This window comes from Triturus cristatus, chromosome 2_1 (genome assembly GCF_964204655.1).
Source record: "Triturus cristatus chromosome 2_1, aTriCri1.1, whole genome shotgun sequence".
In the NCBI taxonomy this organism is placed as follows: domain Eukaryota; kingdom Metazoa; phylum Chordata; class Amphibia; order Caudata; family Salamandridae; genus Triturus; species Triturus cristatus.
Window position 1 is genome coordinate 662,518,656 of NC_140581.1, and position 24,852 is coordinate 662,543,507.

At 46.2% G+C, this 24,852-nt stretch overlaps 1 protein-coding gene across 1 annotated transcript in view; it reads right to left on the minus strand.

Moving 5' to 3' along the window:
• The window catches only part of PJA2 (praja ring finger ubiquitin ligase 2), a 202,257-nt gene that overhangs the window by 116,944 nt on the left and 60,461 nt on the right, over positions 1 to 24,852 (minus strand). The window contains exon 4 of the mRNA XM_085632581.1: positions 7,521 to 7,700. Coding sequence (XP_085488707.1) covers positions 7,521 to 7,700 — 180 coding nt within the window. The remainder of the gene's footprint in view (positions 1 to 7,520; positions 7,701 to 24,852) is intronic.

Below are 24,852 nucleotides of genomic sequence, written 5' to 3' on the forward strand. Positions count from 1 at the left end.
GAAGATCAGGAGGGGTGCACACAAGAGGCACTAATGAGGTTCAGACAGAGAGGATACAGCACATCAATCCTCAATGAGGCAGTGGCTAAAGTGGCCATCAAATCAAGGGAATCCCTGCTAGAGACGAAAACTAGAAACATAGACCAGATACGAGAAGTCAATACGCCCAGACTCGTCCTCACTTTCAAACAACAGGAAAGACAAATTAGGTCAATTATTAAAAGAAATTGGCCTATAGTTCTCACAGACGTAGTTTTGGCCCCAGACCTCTCAGACAATCCCACCATTACTTTCAGAAAGGGAATTTCAATGCGATCCCAAATTGTCAGAAGTAGCCCTGAAATCCATAAGAAAAATACAATATGGCTACAACCATGACATGAGTTCTACAAATGCTCTTCATGTCGAGCATGCAGATTCAGGGAAAATACTACAAAATGTATGACCCCATTTAGTCCCATGGAAATGAAGATCGAAGGCAGCTACAATTGCAAGACGGAGTACGCTGTGTATGTTCTGACATGCACCTGTGGCCTATGATATGTGGGAAGCACAAAGCTACAGGTGCATGTCAGAATTTTACAACATCTGCGAGCGATCGTTAACGACACAGCGTACCCAGTAGCCAGGCATTTTAAGTTGACACATGGCAATGACCTGAAGTGCCTAAAATATTATGTGATTGCGACAGTCCCAAACCACCGCAGAGGGGGCAACATGGAAAGATCACTATGTCAACTAGAGTCCAAAATGATCTTCGAGCTAGAAAGCAGACACCCCAGAGGGCTGAACAATACAGAGGACTTACATAATTTTCTGTAATGTACCCTATATGAAAAAGACATATGCACTTTGAGATCCTCAGCTGCAAACCCATTTTTTTTTTAAACCCACCATATATTTTATAAACTTTGTTTATGCACTAACATAATATTATAGCATTTGCACTTTATAGGTTGGTATAGGCGGTTGTCCTATCCAAACACTAACAATTTATTTTTGCACTTTAATTAGCACCATATGCATTAACTATCCGTGATCCAACATATTTACAAAATGCGAGTTTTGCACGACGACCAAGGTGATACTTTTATTCAATTGTCTTTTAATTGCAGATATATCGAAATGTTTAACAGGTTTTTTTATTCGTATTTTATATATATGAATTTATTTATATATATTTATTATCACGAAATGAATGACATAATATTTAATTATATATGTGAATATTTATTTACTATATGTAACATAATAATGCCGAATTGTAACACTGTACCGTAAAGATACACCATTTTAAGACATCATTGCATTTATGCAGTTATCAATAAGCACAGGCACTTTATAAAATGAGTCATGATTGTTGGATATGCTAGATCAACAACAGTCCATAGCAAAGCAAATATGCATCATTAACAGAGCACATCGACTGTAAAAACAGACTATGAGGAAACAACAATGTAGTATGTTTTTCATGTTTACTTTGATCACATGACACGGGGGAGGGCAAAAAAACAAAAGTATAAAAACAGTAGGTGGACTGCGTTTCATATATATATATATATTCACTGAAAAAACCATAGGTTTCACACATGTTATAGTTAGCGGAAATTTTACTGATAAAAAAAACAATGAAATTCCCCCGTTATAGTTAGTGCAGGCAACTATAACTCACGCGACCGCAATCCTCTGCTGATGCTAATACTGTATTTAGACACTTATTTGCCCATGTCTTCTTCCATACATTTTTAGCTATACATATATTACAAATATTTTTTTTTCATAAAGACACATATGTCATCAGCAGAAGATTGCGGTCGCGTGAGTTATAGTTGCCTGCACTAACTAGAACGGGGGAATTTCATTGGTTTTTTATCAGTAAAATTTCCGCTAACTATAACATGTGTGAAACCTATGGTTTTTTCAGTCAATTTGCAAGGTTTTTTAAATGCTAATTCCTAACTATAACGTGTGTGAAACCTATGGTTTTTTCAGTGAATTTGTACGTTTTTTTAAATGCTAAGGTACTTTACGCCATTCGTGGCGTGCACGCCCACTTAACGCAGTTCGTTCCGTGCGCGCACGGTGCGCGCACAGTGAGCACGCGGTGCGCTTCGCGCACCGCGCGCCCACTTTACGCAGTTAGTGCCGTACACGCAAGGTGGGCACCGTGCGCACATGGAGGACATATTATGCGCTTCCTTGTGATAGGTAATCTGTTAAATTTAATTTGTAAGTGATGACAATAATACGCCATGCACAGAGAGTGTTTTTTTTTTTTTATTAAAATTTTTAGCGTAAGCGCACCGTACGTGTACGGTAAGCGTAATCGGCGAAATTTTCAAAAAATAAAAATTTACCGTTTTTGCCCTTAGGGGATCTTTGAGGACTCAACTAACATGGCTATGTGCATGGGCGCTGTCTAAACAGCCCCTTTATATGTTTTTTGCCTTTGTTTACAGCCCCCCCTCAGAGTGCGAGAGAGAAAATGGCGGCCGCCGCTTCCTGGTTTCGACCGATTCGAATGTTTACTTAGATGTAACAGCCAATCAGAATCGAGCTCGCGCACGCCACCGTACGCGTACGGTAAGCTTACGGTAAGCGTACCGTAAGCTGGCTCAGATATATATATTGATTTAAAGGCTATTTTCTCAGAATCTACTGAACAGATTTACACCAAACCTACAGAAGGCACTTCCTTGACCTAGGGACTACCTCTCTGCCAAATTTCTAGTAATTCTGTTCAGCCGTTCGGGCTGTAGCCCTGTCTAAAGGTCCTATGGAAAAATGCATGGGGAAAACGCGTTTTGGGACCCCCTTTTATCTCAGCCCCCGCTTGACGAATCCCCCCGAGACTTTCAGGGTAGGAGCGGAGCGTAGCGCCCCACCTATTTTGAGAAATTCGCGAGGATTCGTCAACCGGCGCCAAAGTTATTCAAAATAGAATGTTGCGGATTTCCTATGGAAAAGGGGTCCTAACTATAACTACCTACTGGCGACCGCCAGTAGGATATATATATATATATATATATATATATATATATATATATATATATATATATATATATATATATATATATATATATATATATATATATATATATATATATATATATATATATATATATATATATATATATATATATATTCAGGGCACAATTATGAGGGGATCCTGCCCATCCAGGGCACAATTAGTTAACATGTGATGTCCATTGAGGATCAAATATGATTACGTTGTATAGCACAATCTCAGCCTACTCTAGATGGAACAAATTGGGATGTCATGAATTAGAATTTTGATTATATTGTGACATAAGTAAGTACAATGAATTAATTGCTTACTTTGACCTCTGAAATCTATGCACAGCATGTTGAATTAATTTGGCATTATATTATAATTATATATATATTTTTTCCACATTTCTTTGAACACTACATCATGGCCGCCATAACCATGAATAATACCATCAACGATTTGTCTTTTATGTTTACAGACATTGCCAGTCCTCTTTCTATGTCGACTGCCATGGAGAGTAAAAAATATGTTTGATGTATATATGGAGGTAGTTTGAAACCGGACTGTGACATTGAGGAAGGCGTGATGCCGAAACGCGTCTGTCCGTGTTCGATCTGTGACCGAAACTGGAGTAGATAGATAGATAGATAGATAGATAGATAGATTCTCATTCTCTCTCTCTCTCTCTTCCGGGTTTATGGTGGTTCCTAGATACTGCTGAAATCAATACCTGAAAAGAAATAGGTCGGCAGTGTCTTAGGACGACAAGCTCCCCTGGACATGTTATACTAGTTTCAGAGGGGTACTGCCTACCAGAGATGCGAACAGGTGGTCGTGAGAATCATTTGTAATGATGGGAGATATGTAATGCTCAAGAACTCTTTGCACCTTTGCGGGAATAAAAGACAGATTAGGGATACGATTGAACAATTCTTGGGAAACCGTCGCCTTATCCAGGCGGCCAACCCTGAACAGGAACGAAGGAGCGGTCAAACCAGACATCAACAAGGTAGTGCAATCATTTTTAATGGTAGAGAGTGAAAAGTGAACAGTTTCAACTTTAAATGGAACTCAATTAGAAGTCACTGGCAAGCCCCATACTAGGTTACAGACAAATGGGTGGAGGCTATAGATAATGACTGGGAAACAGCAACTGCAAAAAGAAAAATTGATGGACCGAATGCAGAACAACGTCATACATTCAACCCAGTACAGAGATCTGGGCCTAAATCCGTCGGTTTTTTTGCTCCCCATGCCATTCCAGTTTGAACCCAGCCATATGCAAATCAGTCTTGACCCTGGGCCCAATGGGAACAGTCCAGTCCTGCCAGGCCAGGTCTCCCCTGCACTGGAAACAAGCATCCTAGGACCGGTTTCGGGGTTTCCCGCCTTATCGGCCAGGATAGCTTAACTCCAGGGGCCTGGAGAACATGGGACCCACGTCTGGGCATACCCGTCCCACTCGGGGTGACAAATGCAAAAAGAACAATTGATGGACAGAATGCAGAACAACATCACACATTCACCAAGTAAAGAGATCTGGGCCTAAATCCGTCGGTTTTTTTGCTCCCCATGCCATTCCAGTTTGAACCCAGCCATAGGTATTTCAGTCTTGACCTTGCACCCAATGGGAACAGTCCAGCTCCAACTACCTGGCCAGGTCCTCCCTGGACTGATTTGCAAATGGCTGAGTCGAAACTAGGGTGGCATGGTGAGCAAAAGAACAATGGATTTAACCCAGATGTCTTGACTAGGGGGCATATTTGATTTGATCTGCATACCATCCATCATATGTGTGTCTTTTGCTTTCTCGCCCCAAGTGCGCCAGGCATGCCCAGACATGGGTCCCGGGCTCAATGTGCCATTGTATTCAAGCTAGCCTGGCTGATTAGGGGTGATGCCTCGAAACCGATCCCAGGATGCTTGTTTCTGGTCCAGGGAGAACCTGGCTTGGCAGGTCAGGCTGGACTGTTCCAATGAGGTACAAGGTCAAGACTGATTTGCATATGGCAAGGTCTAAACTAGGGTGGCATGGTGGCAAACTAATTATGGATCTAACCCAGATCTCTAGACTGGGGGTGAATGTTTGATTTGATCTGCATTCCATCCATCATCTGTGTGTCTTTGGGAAAAAGCAACTGCATATGTAGCAAAGGTGTCCACTTTGAACGTATTCAATCTAACTACCACAACTAAACTGCACAAGATATTTGCAATTAACTTTGGACGCTGTCAACAGTGTCAAGAGTTTGAGGCTAACTTTTTTCACGAAGATGTGCAGTTTTTCTGTACTACCTCCATACTTGGATGAATAATTATTAGACAAATGATATGTGCAACTGCTGTACCTGGTCCATTTCTGCAGACACATTTGCGAAACAAGTAGATTTGCTGTTGTGCCTATCCAAATGTAGAACTGCCATGAGGTGGAAGAATATCTGTGCAATGATGCTAAATGTCTGGCGATCTGATGTAACCAGGTGGGCCACAGCTGAATACTTTCCTACAAATAGTAGCTTCTGGAAAATGTAATCGGACTGCAGAATTGGGAAGCAAAAATAGACAACCTTGTGCAGGAGTCAGATGACATGCCCCCCCTAAACTATGTACGACTTTGTGACAGGATGCTGTACGTGACCTTCAGGTAGGTATAGGGAAAAGAGAAAAAGGGACCACCATTATTACTTTCCATATGACACTGAATGCTTATTGGAACCGGACACTACAGGAAGGAATGGAGGGGAATGATGTAATAAAGCGTGGCCCCAAATATAGGACTGTGAACTTTGATGCAGAGTTTTGGATTTCCACTAATAAAATCTAACGAAATTAGGCTGCAGAATCGATCCAATTACTGTAAGCAACATGCGTTCAATTGATATGTTATATTTACTATGCTTCATTTTTTATACCCTCTTCCCGTGCTCACTTCAAAGAATAAGGGTATAGGATTCTAAGTAGGACTACTACTTCGCCTCTACTCGAATAAGTCTTGTCATCTAAATAATGTTTAAGTGCTAATGGTTGGGTTTCATGCCAATGCAACGTAATACAATCTTTGTATGTGAATTGCAGAACTTTATATGAAGTAATTCAATAAAGTGGTTTAAAAAAAACTGAAAAACTATGTGGGGCTAGGCCTGGTAAAACAGCTGGGGATATATCCTGCTAAATGAAAACTGTGAAAGAGAGCCCCCCTTCCCTCTCCCTTTTCTGCCATAGATCATAGGAAAATCAATTGGAGACACAAGTTAGTCATGCTCCTGGTTTCAAATATACCCATATGTATTGCTCTTTGTAAAAGTGTAAACAAGACCTAGTGCATTTCTTACTATGTACTATTATGACCAGAGATTGTTACAATTACATTTATCCAAAAAAACAAGAATCTTTTCAAATTTCAAACACAGTAAAATACAGATTGTGATAACCTTCCATCGTCAATCAAGAACAAGCAAAAACATACTTGGTGATTATGCAACTTCTAAAAACGAAATGTTTTTAACAATGTGACAATGACACTAAAAATATGGGGGAATGGATACAATGGGGAGCACCCCTTTCAGGTTGTTTGAGCTAGGTAGGGGAATATACATGGTAGTTAAGGCAGCTTCCTCTACTATCACTCGTTGACTAACACTTGCCTTTGACCATGTGGAGGTATCTGTTGGTTTTCAGCTACGTTTATGCTACGTAAACACAACACACATTCATACAAACTGCTGGCTATCACAAATTACACTACTCTACCAGGGGGACAGTGCAATACATAATAAAAGTGAAATCTTGCGAGCAACGAACAATCATGATAAACATTCATACACATTTGAGCCCGTTGCTATCAGAGATCACCTGTCTGGACTTCCTTACTGTTTAACTTCGATCTACAGCAGTCCTCTACAGAGTTCCAACAACTAATTGAAAGGGGCTATGCTTATTAGGTCCACTCCCTACAATTGTTTTCTTATTACTGGCCTACATCACATTCCTAAGAGCCATTTAAAGAATTTGCATTATCGCAATACGAGTTAACTCACCTTGTGTGTTGTTCTTGATTCACAGTAAAGGAGTGTGGATGTCACAGAGGCGATCTTACCTTGTTTGAAATCAGAATACGTGTCGAAATTTTGAAACAAGCAACATGTCTAACTCATGTCTCCTAATGAAATAATTCCTTTTGAACAGTGGCAGAAGGGAATCCTCTGCCCTAGTAGTTTAAACAAAATGAGACACAATCAAGCTATAGAACTGCAATACCCTACGATGTAATACACAAAAATAGTGTGGTGTGAAGAAGTCAAGCACACAGGCTTTGATTCTTGCAAATTAAAACTGAACCAATTGGTTCCCTGTCGCAATATGTATATAATGAAACCGGGATGATTTTCTTTCTTTTTTTAACACTGGTACCAAAGGCTGGTGAATTCCTTAGAGCATTCAGAACATTGCAAGTACGTTCCTCAAGCATAAGGAAGTATTCTGCAAAGAAGTATTAAAGAATGCATACCCTGCCTGGAAACAGATGGGGACCTGTCCTTCCTCCAAGCCACTGCTGTTGCTCTGCAGCTCAAGTTCTTGATCTTTGCTGGGAAGAGTCTCCCAGCTGTCATCACTGGAGGACTGGCTGTTTTCAGCAGTAAAGTAAGAAGGCAAACAGGTAGGCCACTCTCCTTCACTTAGGTCGGAGCTAAAATAAAAACACAAAATTGTAAGCATTTATACCATAAGTGTTTAAACAATGTTAACACTGGAACAATTATTTCTTCGACTGCGAATAAAGTAACTCTAAATAAACTTTTCTCCATGGCCAAGACAATACTGGCAAGAGCAAAACAATCATTTATAAATCAATATAAATGTTTTTACATTGCGTGAACAGATTACACCATCAAGCACCTTTCTACAAATTATAATTGGGTTGATAGGACCTCAGACCATAGTTAAGATCCCACTGAAGAGAAGACAAGGAGGAGCTGTAGGTTAGCGCTCCTGACTGCCGCTAAGGACTAGTTGAAGTTTTAGTTGGACCTCTCAACCTAAGCAACTTAAGTGTCTGCATAAGGAATTTCTCAATTCCTTAAGCTACATCTTTGTACCAGTGTTGCCATTACTCTATTATCTGCCTTCCCTGCCTGGGCCTAGAGCACTTTTACATCCAAATTACTGACTCAGAGGTGCCCAAAAACGGAAAGCAACAACCTCTACCTGCTGCAGAATAAAAGAAACTACTTTGGGGCATCTTCTTGTGGAAAGCTACACCTGTATTCTGCCCCAAAACCCCATCCACATACCTAGAGGGTGGCAGTAGGTTGTCAAACCCACTAACTGCAACATATTGCACCATGAAGACCAACAAAGCTGGTTAGGAACACTTCCTGTGTGACATTAACAAGGTCATCCCATAGATCCCATCTTCGAACTATGCCCTTCCCTGTAGAGCCTAGCCTTGAATATTCCTCAAAGCAAATAGAACGCAAAATTAGTTGGCAATCATTTCATCTGGCTTGGCATTTGAGGGTGGGGACAGATAAATGAATGAAACCATCGGTTGGGCCACCCAAGGCCGTGGGGCGTCTGGTGCAGGGGTGCCTTTTAGGGTTGGATCTTCTTACCAGCTCCTGGTCGCGGTTGGGGGGACATTCAAGTTTGAGGCTGCAGGCGCCGGCTGGATGCTTGAGGCAGGTAAGGGGTCTCCGGACCTTGAGTCAGAATCGCCGGGGAGACCTCCTCGTGGTGTTGGGCCACTCGAAATCGGGCCGTGGGCGTCCGGTGCAAACTCGCAGACTTTCCCGGACCTGCATCTGTTGGTGAACAAATCCAGTGTTCAAGGAACACAGTCTTTTCTTTTGAAGGCAGGGCAGGTCCTCGGGGTTCTTGAGGCTGCTGGCTGCAGGACACACCAGAGATTTGCTTCTGCAGGTTCGAGGTGGGGACAGGACGGTAGGGCTGGGGCCAAGTCAGTGGGCGTCGTCCTCTTGTTAGCTTCGACACGGCTGTTTGGTCCTTCTTCTTTTCTTCTAGTAGTTTCTTGTCTGACTACTTGGTTCAGTGCTACCCCCTAAATAATGTATTTTGGGGGCATTTTAGGGGTCTCAAGGTCAGTAGCCAATGGGCTACTGACCTTAGGGTGGTGGGTACTGAAGAGTGGGCTTCACCCCGCCTCCCCCACCTGAGGTGTGGGGTTGGCAGAGGGGCACACCTTCTGGGCTGGCTAATTTTTCACGCCTGCCTTCCTGCCGAAAAGGAGAGGAGACAGGAAGGGGGCCTGCTCCTGATAGCAGGATAGGCTGGGGTCACATTACAAAGGCTGCAAGGGCTTTGACGCTCCCCTGCCACAGATGGCTCTTCCTGGCCTGGGGGAGGTGTGAACACATCCAACCAGGAAAGGCTTTGTTTCTGGGCCCAGGGAGCAAAGGCTCCCACACCAAGGGTCCAGAAACAGGTCTCGTGGTGGCTGGCTGGTGTGCACCAGTCAGGGAACCCACCAGAGGCTGGAGGGTTCCCTGACAGGGTGCATTTTTCATTAAATCCCACACTGGCATCAGTGTGGGTTTAATGTGCTGAGAAGTTTGAAACCAAACTTCCCAGTTTTCAGTCAGCTTGGTCCCGAGTTAAGGTAGGGAGTAACGCCTCAGCTATATAGGTGTCCCTATTCGCATTATCTAGGGCCTGCCCAGTGTATAGCCAGCATAAAAATCCCGAAAGGTTTCCGCGATGCCAGCGTCATCAGTCACCAACCCACCTGCCAAATCGCGGATCTCACGGACTCCCTGCGCCGGTCTAGCCTCACGCAGCTTGTGGGTGAGCAAACAACCGAATCTTTCACCCCCAACATAGAATGAGTGACGTTATCGCAAAGCTGCATACTCTATCTATCCAGGTCAATAGCAGCCAGCAGCGCTCCTACTGCGCATTTGCTCCAGTTCTTTAATCCTCTGAGAGAGGTCTAACCTTTTCTTCCTGCGCTCGGCATTATCAGCAGCTGAAATAGCTATTAGGACCCTCTAATAACCATTTTAAGTGCCGCCCACCCTGTTGACAATAAGGTATGTGGGTTATCGTTGTGCAATAAATAGCCATCCATGGCAAGCTGTACCTGTTCGACTATGTCCGATCGGGGCAAGAGGGAGTGTTAGAGTAGCTATGACTGGGGAGTGATCCGACAAGGAGGCCACCAGTATCTCCACATCGGAAGTGATATCTAGGAGAGCCTCCGAACCTATCAAATAGTAAAGTCTGGCGTATGTTTTGTGCACACTAGAGAAAAGAAAAAAAAAGAAAAAAGGAGTATTCCCGTAGGTGAGGGTGGTGACTTCGCCAAAGGTCTACTAAGCCCAGCTCCCTCAATCTGTCCAACCCCGCCTGTGAGAGCTCCCCTGCCTGGGCAGAGCCGAATTGTCCAAAGAGTCATCAAGCACAAGATTCAGGTCACCCCCTAAGAGAATCCGTCGATCTGCTGTCGCCGTGGCCTCAGTCAGCGCTTCGTGGAAGTACCTCTCTTGGCCCTCGTTCGGCGCGTAGATGGACCCGATTACAAAGGGCTAGCCCCAAATCATGAATTGGTAGGTGAGCAACTTCAAAAACAAAAGGGGATGATGGACGGAGTGTTGAACATTGCAAGCACTCACCCCCAGTCAACTGATCTGGGTTTAATCCATCATCATTCTTTAGCTCACTCCGCCACCCCAGTTCAGGCATGGCCATATGCAAATCAGTCTTACCCTGTGCCTCATGGGAACAGTCCAGCCCGAACTGCCAAGCCATGTCTTCCCTGGACCGGAAACAAGCATCCTGGGACCGGTTTCTGGCTAATCAGCCGTCATCAGCCAGGCTAGCTTGAATCCAGTGGCAAAGTGAGCAAGGGACCCACGTCTGGGCATACTTAGGGCAAACAAAGCAAAACCAACCTCCCCCTGATTTCGGCCTCCTTCCGAATCACCCTGCCCTGGAAAGACCGAGCGACCAGAATGGCGACCCTGGCAGTTTTGGTGGGGCCAGAGGAAAATAACTGCATTGGGAACATGCAGTCAGTGACATTCCCGCAATATTAAATGCGTCTCCTGTAGGAGGCAAATATCAGCTTAGGAGTTCTCTAGGTACGAGAGGATCGCACTTCGTTTAACCGGGTTGTTCAATCCCTGCACGTTAAGGATGAGGATTTTAAGAGTAGTGGGAGGCATCTAGGGACTAAGAGACCGAAAGCGCAGCTGGGTGCTGGAGCCTAAGCTACTGAGAAATACCTGACCCCAGTCTTCAAGTGGCCTAAATGTGATGCAGCTCGGCAACTGTGTAGCTAAAAACAGTGGACAAGGGGCCCCCAACTTAAACAAGAAATTCCCTGCATGAACAAACAAAACATTTCCGCAAATGGAGAACATGATTTGGAAGTGGGAACGCCATGCACTGCCAGTGTCTATCGGCCGGCCAGGCCAACAGTAGCCCGTAACTGGTGTAGTCCAGTGGAGTTGCTGGCGGCCTGTAAGGAGTGCTATACTACGTACACACGGAAGAGACTGTGTGTGTGTGGGAGGACCCCAACATTGAAAACAAAACCCCATAAAAAATAGAGACATAAGAAAACGTGAGAGTTCAGAGTCAATGTACAGAGCGTCCTGCTCTTAGTAAGAAGAGAAAAGGGTACTCGTGGGCTGCAGCTCCCCGCCCCCACCTGGTAGGCCCGCATGGGTGATACAACTCCATCGGCTAAAAGCGAGGGTGCCTTTCCAAGTACCAGAATACAGACAGTGGAAGTGCCACCTCATTCCGTAGATGACCCCGCAAGGGTTGACAGCACTACCTGCCACTCCTTAGCCATAGTGTACGGGTCAGGGCATGCCACAGAACTCAGTGGCTTGATGGTGGTCCACCCGTGTCCGCTACGACGTCTGCGGGGACGCGAGTCTCACCTAGATTGATCTGGTGCGGGTGCTTCAATGCCCAAAAGTGTATAGGCTGCTGAGAGCGAATGGATCTGCTGCAATTCCTCCTTGTAGGAGAAGATCAGCCGGAATGGGTGCCCCCAGAAGTATTTTATTCCAGAGTCCCGGAGGTGAAGTGTGATCGGGCAGAAGGATTTACACTTGAGCAGCGTGGAGGCAGCCAGATCTTGGAATAAAGTGGGTTTCTGCCCACGATACACGAATTCTGGGTTCCTCCGCAACTTGCAGAGAATCCTCTCCTTCAGTTTATAATCGTGGACACAAGTTAGGATGTCTGCTGGGGGCGGAGGGGCCTGCCTGTGTGGGCCCACCTTGTGTGTGCGGTCCAACCTGACCGGGATCTCCGGGGGCTCCCCCAAGATGGAGCGAAATAGGTCTGCCACAAGGGCCTCGATGCAGCGGTCTTCGTGCGCCATACCTCGGATGCGGATGTTATTCCGTCGAGGCCTGTTCTCCAAGTCTTCGGTATGGGCCTGCAAGTCCAGATTCTGCTCCCGTAGCTGGAGGACTTCTTGTTGGAGGGCCTCGATTTCTTCATCCCTTCCAGCTTCATGCTCCTCCAGTGCGTGGACATGCTTCCCCCAATGAGTCCACACCACGACGCACCTCTCGCAGGTCCACCTGAAGGTCCCGCTTCATGGTAGCCAGGTCGTCACGAAGCGATTAAAAAAGGGATTTCAGGAAAGCACGGCTAACCGGGGCCTCCGGGCCCTCGCTCCCCTCAGTGTGGTCTGCGCGCCCTGGGCTGGTCTGGCGCTCCGGCTGGTGAGTGGACTTGAGCAGGAGCTCTTTTACGGATCTGTCTTTCCTGCCTTTGGAGGCCGGCATGAGTTCTGCGAATGTTGGGCCCACTGCTGGGATAGAAGCAGGGTGTATAGAGGTCCGCCACTGAGGGGAGCCCCGAAACAGCAGTGGAGGTGGTCTGCAAGCGGGTGGGCCTCAGTCACTCAGCCTCCCTTTCAAGGTCCCCCTGGTCACTCCGCAGCGATCAACACAGCAGTGGCTCAGTGTAAGGCTCTAGCTACCCATTGGGGCCCTCCCTTCTAGACGTCGCGGCTGAGGTTGTGCTCCTCCATACCGGGGATCCCGTCGTAGGCAGGGGGACACTGGCAGCGGCAGATGAGGCCTCAAAGTTCCCGCGGTCCAGGCAGCAAACGGGTAGCCCCGCTGCACCCCCAACCGAATGCTCCCATGGGGCAGCATCCTGAGACCGCCAGGTGGGCCCCGCATCCATCAGGGCCCCCCAGTCAGCCACCTACGGGGTAGAGCCAAGCACCGCCCGGCCGGGTCACCAGGGAGCGCCCCAGGTCAGACAAGGAGCCCCCGTCAATGTAGGAGGGCCGGCCTCGATGAGATGGGGCCCAGGCAGTATCCCCTGCCAAGCCAATTTGTCTAGGGGCCCAGCCAAGTGTCTCCGCCGCTCGCTCTCACCTCCAGGGTCTTATGGGTGATCAGGCCGGAGTTTCAGGCCTCCTAGATCTGCCGGGTCCTCAGGTGCACCCCCTCCAGCCCCAGGCCTCTGGGGCTACTTCAGCTTGGTCCGGGACAAGCACAGCTCGGTATGCAGGGGTCACAGAGCACCCCACATGGCGCCAGTGCGATGGCTCCTCCTCCAGCAAGGCCTCGGGACTAAGGCCTTCTCCCTTTAATGGCGCCGGGGCCTCGCGTGGCCGATGCAACCAGAGTCCAGCCCCAACAGGATCAGGCAGGATCGCGTGAGCACCGCTCACGGAGATGTCCTGTTGCGGCCCCCCCAAGGCACATGGGGGACCACCGCGTGAGCGCAGGCACCTGTCTTCTTTGCTGAAAACGTCGCGGGTCCCTCCGGCACCAGGCTGCTGCACCGAGCGGTCCCGCATCTGTCAGTCGGGCCGCAACGGAGTGTCGGTGTCGCCGCCGTCCCCTCTCTCCTTGATGGTGCAGCTCCGCTAGGGTTGGCACCCCCGGAATCGCTGAAGAAGGCCCGGTGTGAGAGAAGAGCTATGAAAGTGCGTCCTAATGAGACGCCATCTTTGCCACGCCCCCAGATACAATTTTAAAAGGTTTTTTAGATTTTCCAACTCCACACTTTTTTCACAGAAAAACAGTCAAAGTTATCCTACGGAGAAAAATAGGGTTATCAGTTCAAAGGTGAATATTTGGTTGTGGGAGTTGGTATTGTGGGAGTTGGTATTCTGGGGGTAGACTGAGGGTTCCCCCAGGGTCAAGGATGCACTCTTGTTACACCCTCAGCGGCACTAGGGCGGCGGGTTCAGAGTGCTGAGGCCCAATGTTATCCAATGGGGGTTAGGGGCCCTTCCGCTGGTGGCTGCTTACGAGCAGGCCACTGGGTTGTGGGAGCAAAGCTCCTGGACTTAAGCTCAGGGCAAATGGGGGTTCAAGTCAAGACAAAAAGGTGCACCCTCAGCGGCACTGGGGCAGCCGGGTGCAGAGTGCCGTTTGGGCATTGGGCGCCCTGTAGCTTTCAACTGGGAGTATCCGGTTTGCAAACACACTGCAGCCTCTGGGACGAAGGTCTTCTGGGTGCGACCACCACTTGGAGAGATATGTTGGGATGTTAGGTGTTTGTTAGGCACCGTCAGTTAGGCCACCCAAGGATGCGGGGGATCAGATGCAGGGGGGCCTTTTAGGGTCGGGTTCAGCTCCTGGTTGCAGTTGGGGGGACCTCCCAGTTTGAGGCTGCAGGCGTCGGCTGGAGTCTTGAGTCAGGTCAGAGGTCGCCAGATCTCGGGTCAGGAATTCCAGGGAGACCTCTTTGTTGTGTTGGGCCACTCTAACTCGGGCCGTTGGGGTCGGGTGCAGACTTTGCCGGACCTGCAGTCTGTTGGTGAACAAATCCGGTATTCACAGTCTTTTCTTTTGAAGGCACGGTAGGTCCTCTGGGTTCTTGAGGCTGCTGGCTGCATGACACACCGGAGTTTCGCTTCTGCAGGTTCGAGGTGGGGACAGGCCAGTAGGGCTGGGGCCAAGTCAGTATGGTCCTGCTTTTGTTAGCTTCAGCACTGCTGTTCAGTCCTTCTTTTCGTCTGGTAGGTTCTTGTCTGACTTCTTGGTTCAGGGCTGCCCCCTAAATACTGTATTTAGGGGGCATTTAGGGGTCTTGAGGTCAGTAGCCAATGGGCTACTGACCTTAGGGTGACTACACCCTTGGTGTGCTCACCCCAAGTGGGGGAGTGAGCACAATCCCTAATCCTGATTGGGGAGTGCCTGCCATCAGCAGGATGGCGGACACTGAAGAGTGGGCTTCACCTCGCCTCCCCACCTGAGGGGTGGGGTTGGCAGAAGTGGGCACACCGTCTCGTGGTGGCAGGCTGGTGTGTACCAGTCCGGTAACCCACCAAAGGCTGGTCGTTTTTCAGGAGGCATCTCTAAGATGTCCTACAAGTGCATTTTTTATTAAATCCCACACTGGCATCAGTGTGGGTTTAATATGCTGAGAAGTTTGATACCAAACTTCCCTGTTTTCAATAAATCCATTATGGTGCTGTGGAGTTCGTAATGACTAACTCTCAGCACCATATATTCTTAATGGCATTACTGCACTTACAATGTCGAAGAATTGGCTTAGATATTGGATGGGTACAGGGCTCATGCACCTGTATCCTCACCACTGGTATAGTGCACCAAGCTAGAGGGGTGGCAGTGGGTTGTAGGCATGGCACACAGGGATGTGTGCCATGTCAACTCTTCACTTTGTTCTGCATGAAAACACGCAGCCTGCAATGGTAGTGTGTGTGTGTATAAAGGTACAGGCCTCTAATGGTGCCACAATAAGTGCTGCAGCCCTTAGGGGCCTTCCCTGGCCACAGTGCCCGAGGTACCCATGGTACACCTTTAACAAGGGACTGACATGTAGCCAGAGAGGTCCCATTTGAGGGTACAAGGTACAGTTGTGGGGAAAGAACACAGGCCCTGGAAACCTGATTGGCAGGGACCTAGGGCACATAAAGTTAAAGCGCATCAGTAGACTGGCAAAAAGTGGGGGGGTTACTGCAACAGAAACCCAGCTTCCTACATGCTGTTCTAGTCCTTAGTACCCTTTGCCTGGGAAAAAGGTGGTATAAGGAGGCCGGACTGTGATGGCCTGAACATCACAAAGCCGGAATGCAGATGTTATGGCTACCAGCAAGACACTTTAAGGTTAGCAGACGCAGTGAACAACTGTGCTTTGGTTCGAAAGGGGTACACATCAGAAAGGTGAGGTCTAAATCGAAGTCTCATTGTGGCATTACAAAAGGTGTTGGTGGAAATATATGTTGCAAATCCTTTGGAATGCACATCCTAATCAGTGATTTGAACAAGGATGGTTGGTCAAATACACATAAAGAAGCTGACAGGTAATCTTTAACAGTGTCCACATCAAGGTTCTGCTGGGCAAAAACAAAGCAAACAACAACACATTCAACGGTTTCGTCTACAATGTGTTTAACTGCCAGGTACCGCACCATGCAACAATCTTGTCCTAGCCCCCTGCATATACACATTTTGTGGAGGGGTGCTTGGCTACCAGGATGACCTCAACAACCTCAAGAGGGAGATAAAAAGAACTCCGCTGCTGAATATCCATAAATAGAAGTGCTGATTGTGCAGGCTCAGGTGAAAGACCATATCTTAATGCTGCAACAGGAAGTCCTCCAGCAGTGGAAGATTGACTGGATGGCAGATATTAAGGCCCAGAAGTCCTGGGTACCAAAATCTCCTGGCCGAATCCAGAACCATTAGGATGACTTGGGCCCATTCATTGACCTTTCTCAGAACCCAAAGCAGGAGAAGTTGATTCCGGAAGGCATACAGGAGTCCTGTGCTCCACCCTTTGCGCCATGTGTTGCGGAAAAAGAGATTTTGGGGTATGTCCAGCTTCCAAAAAAGTGTTAATATTGTGCGTTAACTATGGTAGCGAAAAAAACTATCCAGGGTTCTCCCCACTGTTTGGAAGATTCCCTGCACGACCAGGGGAACCCACTGATAGTCCAGCCTGCTCCAGAGATTAGGAGCCTCTGGCACAGGGCGCTGGACCCCATCCACCCTCGTCTGTTCCACATCATGCTGGTGTTGCCTGCGATAATCTACACTTGTCCCACCTCCTACGGTGGGCAGGAAGGCCTTAAACATCAAGCAAATTGCTTACAACTCCAACAAATGTATTTGGAGTTGGGTCTCTGATAGAAAGCAGGGTCATCTGAACTCCACATCTCCCAGATGTCCACCCCCCCAACCCAGTAGCGACATGTCCACCCCCAACTCTGGGTGAGGATGAGAGAGGGGTGTGCCACTGGTCCAATTGTGGTCAAGCAGACACTACTGCAGATGTTTTGCAGCCTACACCGATACCTAGATGGAATTTGATTACTTGTTGCTGGACTCACTGAGACTTCAGGTCCCTCTACAATGCTTGCATGTGCCTTTTGGCATGATGGGTAAGCAAGATGCTAGTAGGCCCAGAAGCCTCAGAGCTATCCTCACTCAGACCAGGGACAGAGGTTGATACATCGGTATCATAGCCTTGATTTCCTGCAATTGCTGGTCTGAGGAAAGCGACAAAGCAAACTTTATCCAGGAAAGCTCAGATGAAAGACAGCCCCTGCAAAGGAGTCAGAAGTGACTTTGGCTTTGAAGGCTGGACTGCCACAGTGAGTCGCAGACCTCTTGGCATCTTTGGGATTCTCATTCAACCTGCCAGTCATCAAGGTAGGGGAAGGCTGGTACCCTTGAACCTTCTCAACTGGGCAGCCTTCGCCATCATCACCTTTGTGTACACACAAGGGGCACTGGTGAGGCCAAAAGGGAGAATGACAAAGTGCTTGTGACCCATGTTGAACCGCAGGTAGTGTCTGTGGACTTGAGAGGACAGGGGTGTGAAAATAAGTATTCTACAGGTCCAAGCTCACCCTCTAGTTTCTGGAATCCAAGGCAGAAACAACCTAGGCCAAAGAGCTTCCTAAATTTGTTTTTGTGCCCTTCAGCAAAAATAGCAACAGGAATTGCAGCAAGTCCCAACGTTCGATGCTGGAAATCGCTTGATGGCTTCTTTAGCCAAAAGGTCCTGCACTACCTGGCATAAGAAGGGCAAGTGATCCTTTCACAGGAGTTCCGTTCTACTTGGCAGGTGTAATGGGTCAAAAAAGAAAGGCAGGGAGTACCCCTGTTGGACAATCTGCAGGGCCTAATTGTTGGATGTGATGTTTTGCCACCCCTGAAGAAAGTTGCTGATCCAAATGGATAACTACCTGCCAATAATGAGGCACTAAAGAGGTTTTGCAGTTGTTGCTGGAGGGACACAACATTGGGAAGAACGCTGGCCCTGATGGCTAAGCGGTTGTCTGCCAGACCCTTGCCTGATCTCAAAAGGGTTGAAAAGCATGTTGCGCAGGTGTGTCAATTCCTGACATATCCTCTAAAATGGATGACATTGAAAGCTGAAACTGAGAGACCCAGAGAAAGTGCTAGGCTAATTCTCAGTTTTCTTTAAAACATTCCAGGGCAGAGCCTGCTTTTTTGCCAAACATGTGGGAGCCATCAAAAGGCATGTCCATCATGTAAGCCTGGACGTCCCCGGAGAAGCCCGTGGACATTGTGTGGCGCCAAAGCAACTCGCTAGTTCCCATAGCCTTTCACAATCTGTGTTGTCCATACAAGAGTGGATTAAGAATTTGTCCGTATTAGGACGATCTTGATTGGTTTTGGCTAGCAAAGGTCATAGGTCTTCTGGGACCGCAGGTACGATTACACCCACCATATTCCAAAGTGCCTGGGTATAACACCCTAATGGGCAACTTGCATTAATTGACAACAGAACAAGACTGGCTGAAAACATATGCTTGCCAAAAGTATCCAGGCGTTTCGACTTGATCAGGAGGAGTTGAAAAAGCACTAGGGTTTAATTTACTGCTCGATCATTGTACCTCTCAGGTGTCAGATGCTGGGTTTAAAAAATCTGGGTCATCTGGAGAAGGTTTATGGTGGACGGCGACCAGTCCATGTACCAGTCATCTGCATATGGAGGGGAAAATTCTTCCCTGTTCCGTCCATTGTCAGCTCTATAAGGCTGGCTCTGATCAGAGCCAAAATGCTGTTGCAATATATTTGTGCAACCACGTGGCAGTGGGAATGCGTCTTAGTCTGATGGTTTCAATCTAGGCTATGGCACGTCAAGCTCTGGTCGTGGCTTTGGTTGAATTTGTACCGAAGCCAGCTCAGACACAATGATAGGTTGAAGGTCCTGCTCCGGTGCCGGCGTCAAGTGCTGCCAAAAGCAAACCCACCAGCGGTAACTCGACTAGAGGGTCCAGCGACCCTTGAGGTCCATATGTTCGCCATGGGAAACCGGAAATTTACCTAAGAAGCACTGGATGCCTTCTCGAAGGGCTTCAAAATTGCTGCAGCTTCGCTGATGGGCCCTGGAACCCAAGGTGCATTGGGACTAGAGAAAAAATCTGCTCCTCTGCAAATCAGGGGCGAGACAGAGAGGCACAGAAATGCACTTGCGCATTCTCCTAAGAATGGTGGGAAGAGGTCAGAGTACTGCCTGGACTTTTTGCGTTTATTCCTTAACTTAACAGAATACTTCGACCGCAAGGAAGATCGGCTTCAGGAATGACTCAAGGCGCAAGAGCGGAACCGGGTCCCCACTCCCGACTTCAGTTTGGAGTGTCTTCTGGTGCCTTGGGATCTAAGATGGCTTTTGAGTGTTTCATTATTTTTAGTTGGTGTTTTCAGTCAAGCATTCTGTTTAACTTTTATTTTAGATGATTGTTAATAGGGCATTTTTTTTTTTTTTTTTTTTACTTGTTAGAGGATTTCATAGGCAATCATGAAACTTTAAAAAATATATATATATATTCCAGGATCTCAGACAAGCAGAAACAATATATCTTCTATATTATTATAGAATGTCCTATACTGAAGAACACAATAACATAGACATGCCTCCCCTGCAGGTGACCATGGCATTATCGTGGATAACATAAAACACTAGAGGGTAAAATAGAGGGATGGATTCACAACTCTCCAAAATCAATAACTAAAAGACAATAGTAGCATAATGATGAATGTAACACTAACTGTGTTCGTTTAAGATGTGAAACAATCCCATGTCAAAGCGGACATGCTCCATGGTTGGGTTCCCACCTCTTCCAGAGCGGACATATAGTTTAATTGGAAAGGCTCTAATGTTTTCAGAGCTCGAGAACTTGAAAATAGGCTTGAGGAATTGTAACGAAGACCCTGAAGTGATGATTCATGTCCATTATTGAGATAGAAAAATTGCCTACTGAAATCCTAGCCTATTTTATAGCAGGTTTATTTATTTATTTGAAAGGTTTTATATAGCGCTGGCTAGACCCGGGGGTATCAGAGCGCTTTACATGAACAGAGGCAAACGGAGAAAACAGTTGTACAGGATAACAAATGAAGCAAGCGAATACATTACAGTATAAAACTAAGCATGGCAAGGAAGGATTAGGGTAAAAAACGTGCTATTTCAATCAATGTAGAGGAATGTGCGATTAGAAGATATAGGGGGTATTGTCGGAAAAGAACATAAACATAATATACATGGGGTAAAAGTCAGTGTCTGGGAATGGAGGAATGATAAGAGCAATGGGTGAGTGCAAAGAGGGTAAGGAAAGAAACTGACAAAAACCGAAGCGGGGGAAGAAGAAAGTTCGGCCCGTGTGTGGATTAAGGACCCTATTATAAGTTGAGAAGGTGATGTTTAAGGTCTTTTTTAAAGTTGAGGTAGGTAGGGTTACAGCGCAGGTCCAGTGGGAGGGAATTCCAGATGCTCGGAGCGTTCCCGGAGAAGGAGCGAGATTGGGTGGATTTTTTTTTTTAGAAGTGGGGGGACGAGGAGGAGCGAATTGGAGCTTCTCATCAGTCTGGTGCAGCCCACCTTTTTGAGTTTCCTCGGCAAATTTCAAAACCAAGTTCAATGCAACTCAAGTTACTAGTAAAACGGACGGCATCAATTGGTCACTATCTTCCAGCCACCCCTTATAGCCCACAACAGGTCTGTTGCTTTCTTTAGGACCAAAAATTGATCTTCTATCACTATCCCAGTTTTCTGGGAAGGACTCAATCTGTGTTGTAGATTGTAAAGAAATGTCAACACTCACGGTTTGTTTGTATGAGGAAAAACCCTGCATTATGGAGTAATGATTCCTAAGTATGGTGGTCACGATGCCCTCTACAGTCACACATTCATCAAGGGTCGTTATCCAGCAACTGCCCTAACACCACTGTTGTGCCTTCAAAACCCTTTAAAAAAGAAAATTTAAACAAGCCACTTCACAGAACATCAGGGATAGCGACAGGATCTTCAACCCCAAAACTGACATTTGGTTCCCAAAATGTAGGTCTCCTGAAGTGAAACCAGATCTGGTCGATATCTCTGCAACACTTGGTGGCAAAACCACGTTTGGTTTTGTCTTCTAACCAGCACACATTCCAAAAGAGGTATTTTCTGGAAATCAGGGCCTCTGACATTTGGTATCACCAAAAATGGTGTGCTCAATCCTTACATTCTTCAGAACAGGCAAAATTAAGGCCCTGTTGCCCCAACATCAAAATAGACACTACAAAATGTCTAGGGAAATTAGGTAGTAAATCAGCAATGGATGAAGGGATCTCAGCCACTATTCGATCATAGGCAGTAGCGGGCACCTGGAGCTCTGAACTAGTTGTGAAACAGTTGATTACATGAAAAACAAAATCATCTATTTATAGTTGCTTTCCTTTCTCATAATGCAGTAAGGAAGCAAACTGAATCCCCCTTGATTAGAGTGACTTCATACAGTATTTAAAAATGCAGCACACTTCATGGTGGGCCATGAAGACATGACAGTATGTCTTATCCCACTGCCCTTCATCTATTACAATCACATGTCAGGACAGACCGTGGTTATGGGATGTCAGTGTTCTGATTCCTTCACATTTGATTCACACCAGTAGTAAACTGTCCATTAGACCTCACTAGGTACAGGCATGTCTTAGGTAGCCAACTAGAAATTCAGCAAAATACTAATATCTCCCTGGTCTGACTTCCATCTGATCCCTAAATTTGCAGAGAAGCCTCAGTTCTCCTCTCAGGTGTGACATTTTCAAGCCAGATTCAGGATAGCCAGAGTAAAATCTAGGATGAAGTACTGCGCCCTATTTTCATAGGAAGGCTGGGGCCCACTCTCTTAGATGCCTGTAAGATAGCATTCTAGACCAACTAGCTTAGCATTACAGTCAAAATAGCTTATAAATCTGGCTATTATGGCTCTTAAGGAAGCTTCAGTGGGGGAGGTGCGAGCTCATATGAAAAGAAAGCGAACAGAGTTTTCTGCTTCAGGAATATCTGAATACCATTAGATTAACAACTCAATTCAGGGTCCTTAAGACCATTCAGGAAAGCAAGTCTATCAACAACAATAAAAATAAATAAATAAATGCAGAGTATTAACTGATATCTTCACGAGTCATTTTTGTTCACATAAGAGACAGCTCGGTTTCATGGGACAGGGTAGTGTTATTTCATATTTTGAGACGTGTCAGTACTCCCTACTTGCGGGGACCTTAGGAAATCATACATATCCAGAGTGCGTAGTCTTGCCCCTCTCTTCGTGGCCAGGATGGCAGCAAGCATGGTACCTCGACACTCTAAAGGGATCAAGCATGTAGTGTACATCTACAACCCCCCCCTACACTTTAAGGTGAGAGTGGTGAGGGTGGGTATGGAAGGAAGGAAGGGGAAATTAAAAGGGGAGCAGCGATCGAGTATTCACACTGAGACAAATGCCCTTCAATGGATTTGTGGTGCTACACGATGAGCCCACTGCTAGCCCCAAAGCACCATAAGACTTAAATTTATGGCCCACCGGGCCCTCCAACTCATCCAGGAAAGCAGGAGACACAGAGGTACAAGTCCACAGGCAGCATGTCGAACCCCCGCCATGACCACATCATCTTGTTCCTCTCTAAGAAAACTGTTTCAGTGTCTATGAAGCCCCAATTACAGTCTAGGGCAAACACTAGTCAGTAGAACATTTTTTAAACCAACACACGAACAGGCTCATCATCCTGGTCTTCCGCGTGGCTGTCACCTACCCACTCGCCTTGCCAACTCCTGATCTGTCTCATTCATTTGAGCAGTATGGAGTGACAAAGGAATGTTCGTAGTATGACTATGTCGCCCAGGGCTTCACGTCACAGGCCCTACTTTCATTGTGTAGTTGGAGCCACCCAATACAGACTTGCAGTGGCAAACTGCAGATCCCAGCTGCTTTCGGTCAGTTTCATCCTGGCTAGTAGTTGTAAATTTGTGTTCCTCTTCACATGTTTCAACAGCCAAATCCAGCAGCATCACCTCTCTACCCTGGGTACATCTCTGACAGTGCAGTCTTTCTGCAATAACAGAGCAAGGAGTTAGAAGGGTTTCTTTTAGATGCAGGATGTTGCAGATACTAAAGAGACCTCGGGTCATCTCTAATAACAGGTTTGGCTCTTCTGTCCAGAGAGCCCAGTCTTTTTGACTCATGGTCAACCCAGTCTCAAAATATTAGGCAGCAATCAGCATTTGAGTGACAGCTCAACAGTTATGCAGGTATTCTGCTGTCTGCAACATAGACAGTGTGTGTACCTGCTCCAAGAAATACTTAAAATTTAAGGTACTCCCAATGAATATGATCACTTGCAGGGGCTGGTTAAAGGGTAAATGCTTGGATGCAGAACAATGCTACAAGATGTAGATTCCTGGTGGGTTGAAATTAAAAGATGTACGAAGTCCGCAACACACTGTGCCTATCTTGGTGTTAATCAGTGTCCAGAGTATGGAGGTACATTCTCCTAGTTCTCCAATACCTTGTTGGCAGAGTTTTGTACATGTGAAGTCTTTTAATTTATTATTGATGCAGTGCCAATTACAATGGATTTGTATACCATTAAAACACTGTGGAACATTACTGGCCTCCTAGGTGTACCACCAGACTATATTAATGTCAGAATGAGTGCTATAAAAAATAGCTACAACAAAACAAGCTTCATGAAGAGATCAAGGTAATCGTGTTTTAACTTTAATAGGAGAAGCCAGGTAAGGAAATGACACTTGTTTTGAGATGAATAGAGACAGTTTCTACAACTTGGTCGGTTTGTGGCAATCACTAACAATTCTGGTCAGGGAGAGCACCCACGTTGCTGGCTTCTGTGATTAAGGTCTCAAAACTGATAAGGCTGAATTCAGGACAACAGCCGACGCCTTAATTATTGCATGGATCTTTGGTTTTTGAGGGATTTATTCTGAGACACTTCTACAATGTCCACTAGTTTACTGGCATCAGACATAGAAAAAACAAAGTCCTACTTTGCTATAGGTTTAATGTGTAGCATGGTCTTGGTGGCATACGCATATTGAAAAACCAAGTACTCATCTCAGCAACAATCAGGCAGAGACCTATGAACTCCATGTCGTTTTTTTCATCTCAGTAAACAAGAGTTTGAAGGAAGGGAGTGAAAGCTCTACAATAATGAAAGTCTTCACCTAAACTAGGTGTGACCGGAGTCAGCCTCTCTCACACACATTTCCCTTCATCATTATCTCATTGAATGCCCCATGAAAAAGAATTTGGTACAGTTTTCCAAGCAAAGTTTTATAAGCAACGAGTCAGACTTTTTCAGATGTTAAATAGCAGAGCCACTAAATAGCAATTGAGAGGTCTGGAGCATAGACAGAGGCCATAGTTTTATTTTTATTTTTTAAATCAGAAAAGCTAAAGCTATCTGAACCAAGCCATATTGAATGAACTAACTATATCAGCCTTAAACAGGGCAGATTTTATTCAAACTCTAAACACACAACATAGTGCTAACATCATTGAAAAAATGAACTGAGTGAATGAAAGATTAATAGGAAAAAACAAGGCA